Source organism: Cyprinodon tularosa, unplaced genomic scaffold, assembly GCF_016077235.1.
Source record: "Cyprinodon tularosa strain WSP-4 unplaced genomic scaffold, ASM1607723v1 ctg215, whole genome shotgun sequence".
Classification (NCBI taxonomy): domain Eukaryota; kingdom Metazoa; phylum Chordata; class Actinopteri; order Cyprinodontiformes; family Cyprinodontidae; genus Cyprinodon; species Cyprinodon tularosa.
Genome location: NW_024038800.1, coordinates 127,460 through 146,022, shown reverse-complemented (window position 1 = coordinate 146,022; position 18,563 = coordinate 127,460). Strand labels below are relative to the sequence as shown.

Genomic DNA, 18,563 nt, shown 5'->3' with positions numbered 1-18,563 from the left:
CAAACTATTTTTGCAGCCTCCGCATATGTATCTTATTGGGGGTTAAAAGTGCGTACTTCGCATGATGCAGCTGTAGATCACTACCTTGTGTATCAGAAAAAATGCAGCTGAAGCACTTCTGAAGTATCAGCGAGATAGTAGCCTATAAAAAAGCCTCATCATGGTTCAGTTGACAGAAAGAAATATTGCTGGGGAAAGGTAAGGGGGGTACAATTTGTTAGACAAGGTTATATAACTGCGTAAGTTATAAAACCATAGATGTTTAAAAAAGAAAAGTTATTTACAAAACACTTCAGTAATTTTTCCATGAGAGAAGAGACCCCTATAAATATGAATCATTCTATGTTTAAACTATTGTATAGCATAGAAATTAATGTGTGTGAATTATCTGCCTGTTATTGTTCCTAATACTGCAGAACTATGCAGCATACTTGTGTGGAGAATTGCCATGTGGCTCCAGTTAATGTGAACGTGAGCCTCCCCAGAACATCTGTCAAAGATTAGCAGTAAAGTGAAAAAGGCAGTTCCTGTTCATACATTCCAAAATAATCTGGCAACAATTTTCCTCTGAGAAGGTTGAAAGGGGGAGGGGTCTGCAGGTCAGAGAAACCGCACAAACTCCTCTCTGTTTAGGCTTGGTTCTTGCTTTTCACAAAGGCAGAGAAATATCTGAAAATAATGAGTAGGCCTAAATACTATATAAAAGATTGTAGAAATGGCCCCTTTTACTGAGAGAATAAAGCAATAATCTGTCCTGCAGAAGACTATTCATTAACGTTAACCAAAATGCAACATAACACAAACCACTACTTTTAGGAATAAAAGTAATTTCTTTACAAAACACCTTTTGACCTGCAAATGTTTCCAACTTTAAGGATAGCATTGATTTCACAGTGTTAGATTACCAAGCTCCCATGTCTCAAAGCATCATGTTAGATGGAAAAAAAGAATCTCTAAGACAAATAAAAAAAGAAAATGGGATGTCTCATCATATGAGGAAACATGCTATGATCAAATAACTTAAGCTTCAGAAAGTAAAGTGCATTGCAGGTGTTTTTTTTTTTTAGTATATCTGTCTTTTTCTTTTTAAGGATGGCTTAACCTTTGTACTTATGTGAGAGGCCTGATCCGTGACCCAGGGTTGGACTTTTAGTGTTTCACAGTGCTGTGCCCTTGCAGAACCATTCTGATTGGCCAATTTTTGCTTTTACTAAAACAATCTTCTCACACCAGAAAATCTATTCACACCATTTGTTGCATGTGAAACAACTGATATTGGAATTTAGGCAAAAAGTCAAATTACGATGCAGAGAAAACTGTGATAAATATCAGCTTTTCTTACTCCAATCCATGGCCTACATTGTAAATGTGAGAGAGGCTGCATTATAAAATCTGTATTGACATGCTGCACGGTTAATCTATAATATGTGTATGAAATTATATTTCTATGGGGCAAATAGTTAACTAATACATGTAGTGGAGAAATAGAAAACCAGTGACTGTCTTGGTATTCATGCTACTGATTTTGTGTAGCAAAAGAATCAAATGAAAGTTTTATGTTGTGAAATAAAAGCAGTGAGATTGTTCATGCAATGCCAGAAGTCAAGTACAGTAGGTGGTCCTTAGTTACAGATAAAAGAAGCAAATATACATGCTTGTTATCGTGAACCCTTCTAAAGAAACATTAAAGTTCTGCCTCTGGATTTTATATTTCCAGAACCAGATTGGTAGGAAAAATCACTGCAGACCTAATTTATTTTTTACCCTGGTCATAACTGCTTCCAACCTCTGCCCTCTGGTAGGCACCACAGAGCACTGTATGACAAAACCAACAGATCCAGGAACTATTTCTCTCCACAAGCCATCACTTTAATGAGCTGCTCACTCTTACTCACAGTGTCAGGAACCACCAGCAACTCTACCTCCATTTATCCCATGTTCACTAGTTACCACTTATTCTAATATCTACTAATTTATCTCTGTATCGCCTGCAATCTGCTAATTGCACTACAGCTCCACTTTATTTTATAACTGTATTATTGTGTTATTACATAAATAAGTGCATCATAAACATTGTATGATCCAAAGTCAAATTCCTGGTATGTATATACATACCTAGAACATAAAGCTGATTATTAACCTGAATAAATAATCTCATAAACTTCAACCAAATCCAAAAAGACATGTTCTCTTAAAGTTCAGGGGCTGAACGTTTGGTGCACAAACAGTTAATAAAAGTGTATTATATAGCATATATCCTATTGCATAGTATATCCCAAGCTTTTGGGATATACAGTAGGGTGGTGTAAAGCCTGTTTCTTACATATTTAGGGATCATTGATCAATTTGAAAAACATTTAAATCCTTGGAGAGATCATGGCGCCTCATGCTGTAGAGCGTACTGTATGCTGTTGGAGTTTGTATTTTTAACAAGATCCCCAAAAACACCAATAAGGGGAAAGCACACTGTTTTCAGACCAGCAAGATTAATTGTATAAATCCAGTAAATCCATGGTGGAAAACCTGTTAACAGGATTTAAAATCTTCTAGTACTTTTTTTGTTTATACATTTAATGTTATAATCTGTACAGAAAACATGTATGGCATTTTTGTGTTTCTTTTTCCCCTTCCCTTTTTGAAAATTGATTTTGCTGTAACTCACTTCATTAAACACACCAATGTTAAAGCACAAATTTGTTGTTTGGACATAAGGATTACTTAAAAATCAATAAGGAAACTTGCAGGTGACTTCGAAGTATTTTCTGAGAATCTAAAAGCACAAGACGAATGCCACAAACAGAGCTTTCAAATTCCTGCCGTAGACTCCATAAACAATACTTTCAAAGCTGGGAAATACATAGGGGATGCCAACTGACAATGCAGAAGAATATTGTAAGTCAAAAACAAGATCAAAAGCAAGCTTGAATGCATCATAACTAGATGTCAAATATCAGAAAACTCTGTGACTTGGAATGTCAAAAGTCTTTGACTGGCTATGTGTGTGTGGGGGAGTGTGATTCAGGCACAAGCACATCAAGATGTCACTTTATAACCTCTGGCTCAGGAGGCTCCTGTCATCTTCACATTTCAGAGATCCTCAGCCTGCCCTGCCAGCTATGCTAAATATAGAATGGGGACAGAATTTCTGTACGGAGCCACTGCTCTCTTTATCTACATCTAATGTTAAAATGCATGTTTATACACAGCCTTCATCCTACTGTTATCCACATACGAATGCAGGACTACACGGACCAGCACATCAAGGGATGTTAAGATCCTTATTGCACTCCGAGTGCAGAGGTTTGGATCCCTCATAAGAGTTGCTCACGCTTTCCAATTACATTTCTGTCTAGGGTCTTGGACTGTGTTATTGTACCTCGGACAGTCGCTCAAAAATTCTTTCATTCTGCCCAGAGGAACAATCTATCACTCGTCTTTACCTGGCCAGATCTCAAAACGCACCACTCTGTCAGAGAGAGAGAAAGAGTTACTTTATTTGACCTTGTTCTGCTTCTTACCTCGTCTGGGCAGAGTTACCGAAGGGAGCAGAAGAACTCTCTGTGGCAATTAATTGTGCTACTTATCTGTAATGTGAACGCTGGATGTTACATCTCCAGCAGATATTAATTTAAGGATGTCTCAGGATGGGCAAGGCCAAAGCTAAATATACAGAGAAGCCTGTATTAAAGAATATAGATTCTTTTGTAATGTGATAACCCCTTTTCTGGCTTAGTTTTTTTTTCCCTCTTTCATCTTTTTTTACTTAGTCATTGTGCTCCATTGAAACTAAACACTGAGTTAAATGGGAAAAACAGCCTTAGTTTTTGTGATTTTTTGTTTTTGGACATGCAGAAAAATCATAATTTTAACCAAATAAAATGGAGGACATTCAATTTAAGTAAACAGGAAGAGAAAAAAGCCTCACCGTGGCAACAAGTCTATTAATACTTCAGGCACATGCATGAGGTTATTTTAAGAAAGCAGGGGCACTATTATTAGCTACAAACACATCAAACCCGTATAATTAATGTGTAATGTATGAATTTCATTTCAACACATTAACTGGAATCTCAGATTAATTTTGTACGTCAACTCAATGAAACAAATTAAAACATGATTAAGCAGATAAACTTCTAAACATTTAAAATAAATGTGCAGAACTTCATTTCCATGATGACTGGTCTCTATGTTCTGATTTTCATGATTGTAAAATTCTACAGTGGATATTTGTAATAAAAAATCCTTTGTGAGTTCTTAAAAAAAGAAAAGAAGATTTCACAATTTCAAACTGTGAAATTGTGAACTAGGCAATTCAGTACAAAGACAATTCAATGTGCTTTATATGGATTAAACAGTAGAATAGTAAACTAGGTGGTCAAACACAGACTAGACTCATAAAAACACCTGTGAATAAGCTTTTACTTGGTTAAGTATCTGAACAATATTGTTTATCTCTTTCAAAACGTATATCATCTCTTTTTTTACAGAGCAAACAAAATGCTGCCTGTTTTGTGGCTTCTTTGTTGTAAGGTCACATAAAGATAACTTCTCTTCACACCCTGCCAAACATTTGTGGGAAACATAGATAGGAAAAACAGAGCTGTGTTCCAATTCACACTTATACAAAGTACTTTCACAAACCAAAGCAACAAATCCAAGGCTAGAATGATGGTAGAAAAGTTAACTGCAGTCTGGCTACAATAGCATGTAGCCTGTCTAATACCATAATGCAATATCCCCAATGTTACTGTTGAAAGAGCATCACTGCCAAATTAGCACTTAAAAGCAACTTTTAAATCTAGAACAACTATATCTTAGCTTAAGTAAATATGTCAAAATAAAACTGATGAAACAAAAGGACGGCTTTATTACCCCTGTGCAACAATAATGATACATTTTATTTTCTATCAACACATTAGGCAAATGTGTTGTCTTTTTTAAGTACTGCGTCCTCCAAATATTATTTAGAGCAGTGAAATACAAATAACTTTTTTTTTTGGTTTCTTTCTTATAGTCGTTGACTTTTTGTGTGCCTGTACTAACGATGACGCAGTTAATGATGTCTCTATCTGTCTTTGTTTAGTGTGTTTTGTAAATATCTTATTTGTCTGTGACATCAACCTGCCAGGAGGGAGTCCAGATGGAAATTAGCCTAAGGCTATAATCTGGGATATTTACATTATCTAATATATAATAATCTAATAAAATCATATTAATATGCATTTTCCTCAATTTTTTTCTAAACAATTCAATAAATTATTTTTTATGCTTTGTATAAAATATAGAAATATAAGCCCAATATTTAAAAATTGAGTTTTATTCATTTTCTCTTCCTAATGGTTAGGCTGTTTTGCAACCTCTGACTTTGAGTTGATTAAGTCACTCTATTCCAATATAAAATGCATGATTCGCTACAGACAGAGACCCCTGGGTCAGGCAGCCACTCCATAACTACAGCTAGCCCTCTAGATTGGAGGCTGGTAAACATTAATGGATGCATAGTTATGTAACTTGTAGTTTGATTCCAGTAGTAGATGTGCCCTAATCACTATGCATATACGCCTACGTAAAACTTTAACTGCTAAAAATAAGGTTCATATCATGGCATTTAGAGCTAAAAGCAAAACCTGCCCTACAAAGAGCAGAATAAACTTGAAATAACAGGCCGATCCAGCTTTTTTCTTATTGGCGGGGAGCCAAAAATGCTGCATATTAATGAATTAAAAATTCCTAGATGACAATAATACATCAGAACATTCTTAATTAACTTATGTAAAATGTATTTGGACATAGTAACAAAAAATAATAGGATTGAATCGTTTATATCAACATAAATAATCCTAACATATTCTGACATAGCGTCAAGCCACTCATAGCAAACATACTTCATGGAAATAGTGTACACATGCGCACTAGGGACAACTTGTCCTGACAAGCGTTTACATGCACGCCAAATTAATTATCAATCCGTATAAACCACCAGATAATAATTTCATTTTGATCCTGACAATGCAGGGGAATGGAATACTGTAGAATACTTCCTATGTAACATATATAAATATATATAGTGCATAATTGTGCCATATATATTCAATGCTTTGAACTTCCACATCAATAAATTTTTTTGCACCATGTTTTTCTCTCACACTGTTTAGATTTGATGACTGCTGCGGAAATGAAAATGTCATGAAAGCTATACAAAATGAAATTTATTTTTGTGTAACTGTGTACAAAATGACAATAAAAGTTGTCCAAGTAAGTCTAAGCCTATGGTTACATTACACATTTTTTAGCTTGATCAGATATTTACTTTGATTAATTATGTCCAGGTAAACATAGCGTATGTCCTATAAAGCAGCAACAACAACTAGTACCTGCTCTAATGTAGAAAACAAACCAAAAAAATAAATCCTAAATATTGAGCAAACAGAAAAGGGAAGAAGGGAACAGTTGAGTAATGGGTTAACAGAAAGAGGGAACAAGGGGATAAATGTCTGTATTAATACATGTTCCACTATTATTGAAATAATAGGAAGGGCCCCATTGAAAACTGTCTTGTCCTGGGCAAAGGCTAGGATGTTTGCTTGCATGCTGAAGTAACCAAACACAAACCCTTTCACAATAAAAATAAAGGGTTTTATACATATATTGAGATGTTGTGCCAGGAGATGTTGGTATACTTCTACTTGCTCAATTGTATCTTGATCACAACAAAAGTAACAACTACAACGGGGACTTCTTAAAATCATAAATGATAATGCAAAAATCAGCTGAAAACAAGCATCCAAAACAGAGTAGGTAAGCATCTAAACCTTCCCAGATCAGTCAGCATAATATTTGCATTGTTCAGTGTTTCATAACCGGCCCATTGTCATAGTAGACTTGAAGCCTTAATGGAACTTATATATATAGCAATTACACACATTTTTACAAGCCCTTGCTAAAATCATCACATGATGGGGCCAACTGCATTCTCTCCACTGTTTTTGTATACCCAAGAGGACAAACACTTAAAGTTGAACTCCAAAAGGTCAGCCTTTAGGTGAAAAACTGCTGCTGTGTTACATGCATATTCCCCTTATACCAAACCATTCCTAAACCATATCACAGGGAGCTCTAAACTTGTTCAAATAAGCCACTGCTATTCAAACACCATTCTAACCAGCACTCATGATTTTGTTTTTTTCTCAGTTCCTAGCAGGTATTAGAACATGAGCAAGACATGTTGTGTGACACGACTTACTGAACGTCATGATAAAACTCTGAAGATATTATAACAGAAACTTCAAATCAGTGAAGTCAGAGCAGAATAAAGCATTCACTTAGCTGCAGACCAGGAATTGACTGAGTAGGTTGTGCAACAGCAATGTTTGGATTTGCACAAGAAGCATACCGATTGCTTTAATTTCATGACATGCAATGTAAGTGAAGCGAATGGTTTAAATAGAAATATTTGGTAACTATTTAAGACATTTGCAGAATAAAACCCTTGCTGCCACAACCTGGGGCAAAATAAGAAAGTACATGCATATATTTGTTTACATTAGTTGTCACTAGAGGGGTTTAATCACAGCAGGCCTTCCTCTAAAGAACTTGACTGCATGGTATATAAATCTGGAGACAACAGTTAAAAGGATGGGTCAAGTGAACTTTTATCCCATTAATTTAGCCTTATTCTAATAGATCCCTTTAAAAAGAGCAACAACTATGGCTTACAGATTAAAGCTGACGTCTGCTTTTCCATGATGTCTTTAAACAAAGCACAAATGGAGCTTTTAATACAACCTACATGAATCATTCTGTGCCATTCCTTACTGTAAGGCAGTATATTCTGACATGATACCGAAATAAAGCGCTCAGACGTGCTTTTTTATGACGATTTCTAAATGATTGGGATAAAAAATATTTACAATTAATTCACTTATTAGTGGAAATTGTTAAAGGCACGCGCTCCGTTAATTGGCTGTATTTCTGAGCTGTTAAAGAAACCTAAAATGACTTACCCAGAAACAAAGAGCGCAAGATTGCAGACATCACGGCTGGAAATCCCAAAAGCAACGGAGCAGGAAACAATGCGCTCAGACCGCCTCTGGATTCATTGGGCTGACCTAAGCGCAGGCACGGCGAGGCGGCACCATCAGCGAGCTTAACAGCGAAATCACACACAAATAAATCTTCATTCAGCGCCTCAGTCCAAGGACGTACAGTAGTAGTATGTTGCACACGCCCGACTCATCTAAGCCTCCCAAGGAGAGCAGGAGGGAGAGAAAGAGGCAGAAATGTGGCTCTTTCTCTTCATTGTCATGTGCATCGCATGCGTCCAAATCAAAGTTGCCCCCAGGTTGTGTGGATCTGGCGTGGGACGTGTTGGTTTCAGGCTCCCCTCTGTCTCCTCCTCGGGCAGCCTCTCCTCTTCTCCTCCTCCGCCGCACAAAGCACCCAAAGAGGAGGAGAGGGCGAATAGGTGGCTGATGAGGGGATGCTGAAGGATGGAGACCTCTAGAGTCTGAAGTTCTCTTACGCATCCAGAGCATCTTACAGCACACTGAACGGATTGATGGGAGGGTGCGTGTCACCCTGTAGCTGCTGTATATTCGCTTTAAAACAACAAAAAAGCAAATTATGCTTGAAAATAAATATACCTGAATTTAGTTTATTTTTGTGTGTGTTCAAAGTACAGAATGATACAATAATGATTTGTTTACCAGTGTGAGAAATTACCACTTCAACTGACAAGTTGATTTATGTGGCCACTGTCATAGTAAATGAATAATCCTTTCAAATATGATCTTGCTGCATGTGTAAATGTGTGTTTTTTATGCTACCAGAAGGTAGCAGTTTGAACGCATTTATTATAGCATTCACAGGATGTTATATGTGCATCATGAGCATGAATGCCTTGTGAATTTGTAACTTTTTTTGTTGATTTACCTTTTCTTGTTAATTTAAAACAATTGCAATATTTTTTATAAAACAAGAATAGAGTCTATTTCATTTTGGATGAGGTCACAGAGTATTTTTAATCCTCTGTTCTCTTAATTTGGACACCAGGAAGTATGGAGATGGCTTGATGCACTAATGGGGGATTCCAAAAATAGACTAATTAAAATTAATAAATACAATTTATAAGTAAAGGATAGGACAGCAATCTCTTACGGATGCACAATTTTGCTAATTTAAGTTTTTCTAAGGTTACATCTCTACCAGATATTTGTTGTTGCCATCAGTGAGTGTTAGGTAGGCTGTAGGCCTTTTAACCACTCTTAGGAGAATCAGTAGCATTAATTTAAACGTTCATTCTCTTTCACGGACCCAGTTGTTTAAGCAAACTCTGTACATTTTTATGTTGATGTTGGGAACAGTGGCGATTCCAAACAATTTTCATAGGGGTGGCTAGGCAGGGGACAAATTGCCCTAAGGGGCAGCTGAAAACTGATAGGCATCAAAAACATCTTAGGGTCAATCAATACAGATCAAAACAAACGTACATGAAAACGAATGCACACATTAATTTCCAAATAAATCACTAATTTTAATCACTGATTTTCAATCCGGTCCTTGCTGAAAAAGCTATGGACATATACATCGGTATGGTTTAAAATGATTTATGGATTTAAAATTATCTTTTATTTCCGGGTGGATATCTTAATAAGTGGTTCTCCTAACTGTCAACCATTCTGGTGATATGTTTACATCCTGTGCGCTCTTCCCGTTAGCTATCTTTTTCTGCACACACGCAGATTCAGTTGTATATTTGTGGTGAGCTGTCATTTAAGCTCACCTTTCTCACCACCGTTGTGTAGCACCTTTGTGCCGCTTGATGCGTAAATAAGCTTCCTGGAGCACAGCGTGCCGGAGTCCATGAATTGCATTGTGCCCACTCCATGCAATTTTTCATTTGTGATACAGCAAAGTTAATCTTATATTCTCAAAGTCTGCTGATAGGTCCTTCAGGCCTACCAAACATTGTCAGGTTTGATGTTAAGCTCACTTTAGTGTAGAAAACTAGGATTATGTTTAGCCTAGATTTTTATAAATCTAGATCCCTTTATATTAATAATAAAATTACAATTTGAGTCTGATCGTTTCAACTCGAAACACAGGTGGTAGCTACAACAAGACAATTAACTTAAATATAGCTTTACACTTGCTATGTAAGTTATAAAACGATCAATTTCAATCAATTCTTTATGGCTGAAAAAAAAAAATTACTTTGCAACTAGCCAGAAACATTGAGGTCAATATTACATAATATATACATCTGAGCCTTTATGGCTCTTGAACTGATTAACAAGTCAGATTTAGATTTCAGTCTGTTATTTTATCTTTTTTTTTTTTTTTATAAAATATGGTTCAAATTTATCATTTAGACTTCAGAATTAGCAATACATTCATGCCTATCATGATGTCATGTAAACCTCCGATGGAAACTACTGATACTTGACATTGTGTAAGGCTTTCACAGTGACCCTTAGGTTTTAATCTAACAAAAAGGCTTGTTTAACTGTATGAAAGATTTGCATAAAATCTACAATATAAGGTCAAACCTGAAAGAGCACAGGGCTACTAAATAACATTTCCTGTATTTGCAAGGTGTAAAAATAGTCATAATACTTGAATATATTATGATTACAGCAGCTTGTTCATAGCTTAAATACTAACAAAAGGTCATCATCTAAAACACTATCCTAAAGCTATTCATTAACCCACAAGAAAGCCATGAAAAACAAGAAAATGTTCAGTTTTCTTAATGATCATTTGCTAACACAGAAAGTGGGTTCTATAAAATAACTCACTCTGTCTTTTATAATAATCTGCTTCAGGTTAATCCAAGGTTGTATTACTACAGCTTAAAATCAGAAACTTAAAGTCTCTGTGGCTCATCCAACTGTGATGTTACTTTCTAAATAAAAAATATTAAGAATGTTAAATTCTTTCTGCACATCTGTTCTAAACTAGCTGCAAATTGTGTAATTCAGATGATACAGTGAAGATGACAACAAATACCAGGAGTTTGGATAAAGCTATATTTCTACATACTGAGTGACCTTTTCAGTATTTTATTTCCCCCCACGCTCCAAAAGTAAACATTGCATCCTGGTCTCACAGCATTACATCCACGCAGCGTGACCTCTATACGAGCACTATATGGCAGTTGCACACAAATTTGCTGAAAGAATCGCAGTAGTTAGTGTAGTAGATTTTTTATTGTATTGGGCACACAACTCCCCTTGTGATGTGGGGATTTCCTTACTGAGATGTAAATGTAATCAAACTAGGATCTGTGGGCAGGATATTGGATGTTATGTTTAAATCAATGCATCAATGTCAATGTTGGTTTATTCATAAAACGCTTTTGGTTAAACTCAAGGTATTTTATAGTGAAATTAAGCAAACCAAATGTAGGAAACTGTTCATGCTTATTTAAAAACATGGAGTAATACATAGAATTTAAAGTCTAAGCAAATAAAACTCTGATTTCAAAGTGTAGAACAATACATTAAATGACATTTGAGTACACTGTTATATCAGGGTCTTTTAGTCAAATCATTAGACACTGTAACTGGTTCTTCCCTTTCTGTCCCACCATGAAAACTTGCAAGGACTTGTGCTTTTCACCAAAAAAACAATCAAGGTGGTTTTGGCATATGATGAAGGCAGTGGTGGCTGGCCAATAGAAGGCGCTAGGGCATCGCCCCACCCACCCCATAAACCGGATTAAGACAAAAAAAAAATAATAATAATAACAAAAAACAAAACAAAACATAATATAAAATATATATATATATATATATATATATATATATATATATATATATATATATATATATATATATATATATATATATATATATATATATATATATATATATATATATATATATATATATATAGTTTGCATGTTCTTACAGAGCATGCATTCATTTTCTCCGGGTACTCAGGTTTCCAAAAACATGGCTGTCAGGTTAATTGGCTTCTCTAAATACTCCTTAGGTGGGAGTATGTGCGTGAATGGTTGTTTCTCCTGTTGGTCTCTGTGTTGCCCTGCGATGTACTGGCAACCTTTCCAGGGTGTACCCCGCCCCTCGCCCGTAGACAGCTGCTGATAGGTACCAGCACCCCTTGCAACCCCAATTGGGATAAATATGACAGAAAATGGATGGATTTTAATATATACATGTATATTTTTTAGATGTGCAAGGGAAATATTTAATCTTTATTGACTAGTAAATCATCATCCCATGTTTCGTCCGTTTGGTGACATATCCACCCTAGGGCGCAAAACTCTTTGCCCATAGAGGCTGCATTCGAATTTATGGGAAGCGTCCTCCAAAGGCCGGATTCTAAGGCTGATTACGTCATAGCGCAGCGCCGAGGTCTGGTCGGATTCCAAGACTCCTCCTTATGCAGCCTACAAATGCGTCCGATTTGAAGGATGATTAATTTGCGAGACTAAGCAAGCCAGCTGCTCTGTAATAAGAGGAAAAAGGCATTTGGTGCTGAACAGTGGTGAATACTGGAAGCTCAGTTTAATATAATACAAGTATGTGAAAAGTTCCGTCTGAAATTAATGAAAATAGTAGTTTTAATGGTTATTGAGCCAGATATGTGGTGGGTATTGTTAAATTTATCTAAATGTTTTTATACTGTGTAAATGGGTTTGGCTGTAATTTAAGGACAGATTCTAATATATCTGCAGTGTGGGGACTATAAATCTGATATGATTTTTATTTTTTAATTCTGCACAATTTGCTTCACAGTAATTTTTGTTGTTGAATATAAGATATTTTGCAGATATATTTTTTATACATACATTGTTTAGATTTATCTATATCTTTCTACCCCTTAATAGAATATAACAGAATAAAAAATACCTTTAATATCCCACAATGGGGAAATTCTGGCATTTACAGAAGCAAAAAGATTATAGAAAAAAATGGTCACACAAATGTGGACCTTTGAAAAATGTATAAGAATAAGATAACAGTGAAGAGTTAAAAGATAAATAGTGAAATACTTTACTGTAAAGTGTTTTAACAACATAAAAATTGTTCAGCTGGAGAATAAATAACCAATATAAAGCTATGGACATTTTTACAGTAATGGATATGTGGAAAATAACAGCAACATCAGAGATGTGTAAAACAACAGCAGCATGTTATTTAATTGATTAAGGTTTATATCACTACATCGGCTTTTATTTGTTGATGTTTCCAGTGGTTGTCACATTTATTCCTCTCTGTATTCTCATGAGTGTAGCCTTTGTTCACTTTACAATAAAAAAAGAGAAAAATTTAAAAGAAACAATTTTGAAAAATTCAGTATTCATTCTTTTCCTGGTTTATGTGTCAACTGTAATGTTTTCTAAAGAGTGTATTGTGGGAAAGCTACGGAAGGCTAGACCTGTTTGAATTCACAGCCAAAACTCCTCCGGTCTCCTTATTTTCACAAACTTCGAAGGACCCATACCAGGTGGACCATGTTGTTCATGCACAGTAACTCCTCTGCAATACAAAGGTACAGGAGAGCTCAGGGCGCAGTTATGCCTTCGCAAGAAGGCTTGGCTAACTGCAATTAGGCTAACACTTTATTCTGCTTTTCTGCCTCCTTTTTATAATGTCAGGATTAGAGGTGAGTATTGGCATGAGTGTTGCGATTCGATACATGTCGCGATACTTGGGTCATGATACGATATTATCTCGATATTGCAGTATCACTATATATTGCCATATTTTCCCCAGCTATCAAAATAAATTGATGAGATAAAACAGCAAGTGCTGTATATTTTCATCAGAAAATAGTGATTAGGTATTATTATCCATGTTGTTTGGGGTTTTTCTTTCACTGTGACTGCCTCAAATACAGATTTGGTGCTGCACGCACAGTTAAGGAGCTCCACAGCGCTTTCTGCCAAAGTGGTGGTGTAGAGGTAGCCCATTTTCCCATCAATGTTTTATGTAACCATTTTTTTTTTTTGAAAACCGATACTAAGAAGTGAAAGATCGATATTATATTGGGCAGCCGAATATCACAATATATCGCCAAAACGATTATTTCCCACACCCCTAGTCAGGATCTGACCCAGCATGGATAAAGACAGGTAGGACTGATATACAGTAAAGCACTTTTTAGAAAAGGCAAAGAAAAATGAACAATCTGGAATTCACATGAAAAATAATATAATATAGTGTACTTTTTCTAGGTGTTTGTTAATTTGCATGTTTGCTTTAAATGAACACATTCTCAGAAAATCTAGTTTTTGTATATTAAAAAAACATAAAGCAGACTAATAGCTTCTTCTTTATTAAACTAGTACATAATAATTTTTAGGTTTGTGACACCATATTGGACCATGCAAAATGCAAATTTGTCTTCACAAGCCTCAGAAAGGCTATATTTATGCACAAAAGCCTGTACATGGAATTATATTTTGTTTTTATGAAGTGTTTTTATAATGTTTTGTTGATATTCATATAAATATAGTCATGTTATAACTTAGTATACGGTTTTTGGTATACGTCTATTTTGAATTTATAGCCCCCACCAAGGATCCAAGGATCTTTGGAGTCTATGGACATAGAAAGAGAATGTCTCAAATTAGTATTAGTATTAGGAACCTTTTCTAATACTATTAAAATTCAAATACAAATTAGTGGAAGATCGGTGAGATCATGTTGCTTGAATAAACTTTCTTGACAGAAATATTAAACATCTTTAGCGGGGTAGCAGTAATATAATGATCACTTTTTGTTATTCCTATTAATATTTAACAAACTATGTTGGTAGTAGTTTAAATAAGAGGCATAATTTGTTGAATTCAAAACATGCCATATTTCCGTTTGGTTTAGTAGTAATTTTTGAAGCTATGATGATTCATGACTGGGATCAAAGGTGGTTTAACATCTGTTTAGATCCAGAAGGCACATTCATATTTACTTAATATTTTTCTAAATTTTGTCCGCAAGCTTCTCAAATATGGGATTATTCAATCAATATTTTTAAACCTGCCACACAAAATGTATCTCTTGAGAGGATTTTGGGAGGGATTTTTAATGAAAGCAGCATGGTCTAAGTTGGGTCAACAAACAGCAAAATGAGAACTACAGCTGTTTACTGACTGCTTCTCTTGGGCCTGGACACAAATTAATCCTCCCCTCTTCTTTGTCTTAACAATCAACAGAAATAACAAAAGGATTCTCTTTATCCCGTGACCACTTTACTTCCTCGCTCTCTGCCCTCAAGTGACCCACTCTCTAGCACGTGCCTTCCTTTTTCTCTTTCTGTTTTACTTCTTTTTCCTCACAATTTGTTGTAACACATGGATAAAACAACAACTGATAGGCAGCAGGTGCAAGAAATTAATAATAATTCTGTATTCTGCATGAAATGACAATGCTTTGTGAATGACATGCTACAGGCTTGTGTGTTTTGTTTGTAATTCCATGCTGTTCTCCTTCCTGTCTTTTTATTTTTCCAGCAGAATGTAAAAGGTCACAGTCTCAATGAAACTCTCCTCCACGCAGGTTGGTTTACATAGAACTGAGCTGCAGCACCGTGGAGTGAAGTGCACATGAAAGCCATGGATGGCTGGGTTTCAAAAGCATGCATACCTCATCTAGTCAATGACAATGTAATCTGAGCCCTAAAAAAAGCCAATAAACAACAAATATTAGATATCATCCCACAGATTACTTTACACTTTTCAGTGCTTTGTTTACACAATGATTGATTTGCCCAAATAACTTAAGGAACTTGTTACATTTAAATATCTAGATGTGGTGAAGATGATTGGCTAAAGTTTCAATTGAATATCAGAATGGAGAAGAAAGGTTTTTGGTTCAGGCAAGTTGGATGAATGTAAAAATTTTGTATTAAGCTTGAATTTTCAACCACAAGCGTCACTCAGGTTTATGAAGAGAATTTAAAGAAAAGAAGATAAGGGCAAAAAACTTGCATGTTCTCGCCTATTTGGTCTGAGATGGCAGAAATGATGGAGCAGTTTAATTAGCCTTTCATTGCAACCAAGGTACTGTGGATACAACCTCAAAAATAAAAGCAGAAAACCTACATTAACATGAGACCAGCCTTCTTATTTCAGCTTAAAATTTTAAACAAGTGCTCTGCTGTCTGACTGTTGATCAGTTTTTCATGCTGCAACATATATATTGAAACAATGGTCACATACAGCATTTTACTTTGGATACTTTGGACCTATTCGTATGAAGAGAGAATTCTTAAATTCTAACTCAAATAAGCTTAAGACTATTTCTTGAAAATGACAATACATTTGATATCTACCAATAGCCTCCACGGTGACCAGGTCTTAATCCAATAGAACCTTTGGGATGTGGGGCAAGAGGAAATTCTAATCACGATTGTGCAACTGGTTGTGCAATGGGTAGCACTGTTACCTTGCAGCAAGAAGGTTATGGGTTTGATTCCTGGCCCAGGATCTTTCTGCATGGAGTTTGCACCACCGTGACCCTGACAACAGAGGACTAAGCAGGAGAAAACGAATGGAATGGATGGATGGATTGTGCAACTGTTCCCTGTTAATACAGGAAAATATTAAAGATTTTTTTTTTCATTTTGTTAAATCTACACCACATAGAAATAAAGTCAATAAGGCAAACAGGGGCCCAGCTCATCACTACCAGGACACACCCACCCAAAAGGCAATTGAGTGCATGCTTACCTTTATTTTCCTGCTTCCTGCTTTTCAGAATAACAGCACTTAGGGTATTTGGCCGGCTTCATTACAAATAAATAGGAAACAATACTTGAGACCGGATGTATTTTTGATTTTAATGCGAGCATTATTGTTTACTTGTCTTGTGGACATTGTAGATGGGGCCACAGGAGGCAACCTGTCTGCATTTGGTGGTTTGGCCTTGGTGCATGATATAGCACCCCAATGCAGATGGCCTCACAGATGGTTGATATTTATACCACAGGGCCTTGAAAAGTCACCAGTGTGGAAACTGCTCTTTCCCCCCGATTAGTTTCACATCACTGAGAGTGTAGCAATCTCAACACAGTCATTTTTCAATGGACTGAAAAAAGCAGTTTAAAATTGTGAAGATGACTATTGTGCTTAAATATAAGTACTGGACGCATTGACAGTGATTTTGTGTTAAAGCCTAATTCTCTAAAATGCAGCACACGTGATTAAAAAAAAAAATATAATAATATACTGTATATATATATATATATATATCATTGCCTCAACATGGCTTGCATTTTATCTGCTGAAACATTGACCTATGTGCTGTAAGTGGATTTGTACACTGGAGAAGCAAGATGCACCTCAGACCTTAGGACAGAGACAAACTACTTTGCAGAGACGGTTTCTTCTGTCCTGAGCTGTAACTCCCTTATCATGACATCACAGAGATCTGTTAGTGTTTTGTTGAAGCACAGACAACACCCTGAAAACACACACAGTGTGCTGTGATGTCTCGACTTGAGGGAATAAAAGAAGCTGGTAGTTAAAAGGATTCTTGGGTAACAATGTGGATGAGAAGAGAAAAAAGCTCTTTTGTTTAGGCGTCTCTATTTTTAGCAACCAATGTGATGCCGTGCTGTTAGTGCTTCACGCCTCAAAGATCCTTTATAATTTAATGAGGGAGATGACGGCATGCTGGGATTTATGGCGAATATCTCAGGGCAGCAATGACCAGCTTATTGATCCTCATTGGATGTTTGTGTATGGGTCAGTAAAGCCATCTCATGCCTATACTCTGACACTACCACAGGAATAATTGTTACCCTTTTCTTAAGTCAGTAAAATAGATGTACATACATCACACCTCGCCCATTTTCTTCTTGTTCAAGTAGCCCATTTGTGAGCATGAGAGCCACTATCCAGGATGAAACATCCAAGATCCAAAAGTATATCTAGGACAAGGCTCCAAAAGACGATGTGCTAAGTTAATGTCTTAGACAATGTGGAACAGAAGATGAGGTGCTAAAGGTTTCCTCATGGGAGGATAAGCTCCTACAAGGAATGTACCACCGAAACATAACCAAAGTGGGGGATATCAGGAAATCCTACCAATGGCTAGACAAAGCACTGAAGGACAGCACAGAGGCACTCATCATGGCTGCACTACTCAGAGAAGGCCCTGAGCACCAGAGCAATAGAGGTCCAGATCTACCACACCAGACAAGACCCATGGAGCAGACTGTGCAAAGAGGCCCCTGAGACAATCCAGCACATAACTGCAGGGTGTAAGATGCTAGCAGGGAAAGCTTATGGAGCACCATAACCAAGTGGATGGAATACCATATAGGAACATCTGTGCAGAGTATGGGCTGGAAACCCCAAGGTCAAAGAGAATCGTAGAGAATGACGGAGCCAAGATCCTTTGGGACTTCAAGATATACACTGACCAAATGGTATATGGCAAACCAACTGGACATTGTGGTGGTGGGCAAAAAGCAGAGGAAAGCCATTGTGGTTGACATAGCAAAACCAAGTGACTGTAACACCAGGAAAAAGGAACACAAGAAACTATATATACTGTATATATAAAACTCTTATGTCTACAGACACATCTACA

The 18,563-nt window shown here is 36.3% G+C and overlaps 1 protein-coding gene across 1 annotated transcript in view; it reads right to left on the bottom strand.

Annotated features, from left to right (window-relative positions):
- The window catches only part of clmpb (CXADR like membrane protein b), an 83,137-nt gene extending 74,654 nt beyond the window's left edge, over positions 1 to 8,483 (bottom strand). Inside the window, exon 1 of the mRNA XM_038285836.1 lies at positions 8,004 to 8,483. Coding sequence (XP_038141764.1) covers positions 8,004 to 8,034 — 31 coding nt within the window. The 5' untranslated portion in view covers positions 8,035 to 8,483. The remainder of the gene's footprint in view (positions 1 to 8,003) is intronic.
- Positions 8,484 to 18,563: the final 10,080 nt, after the last annotated feature.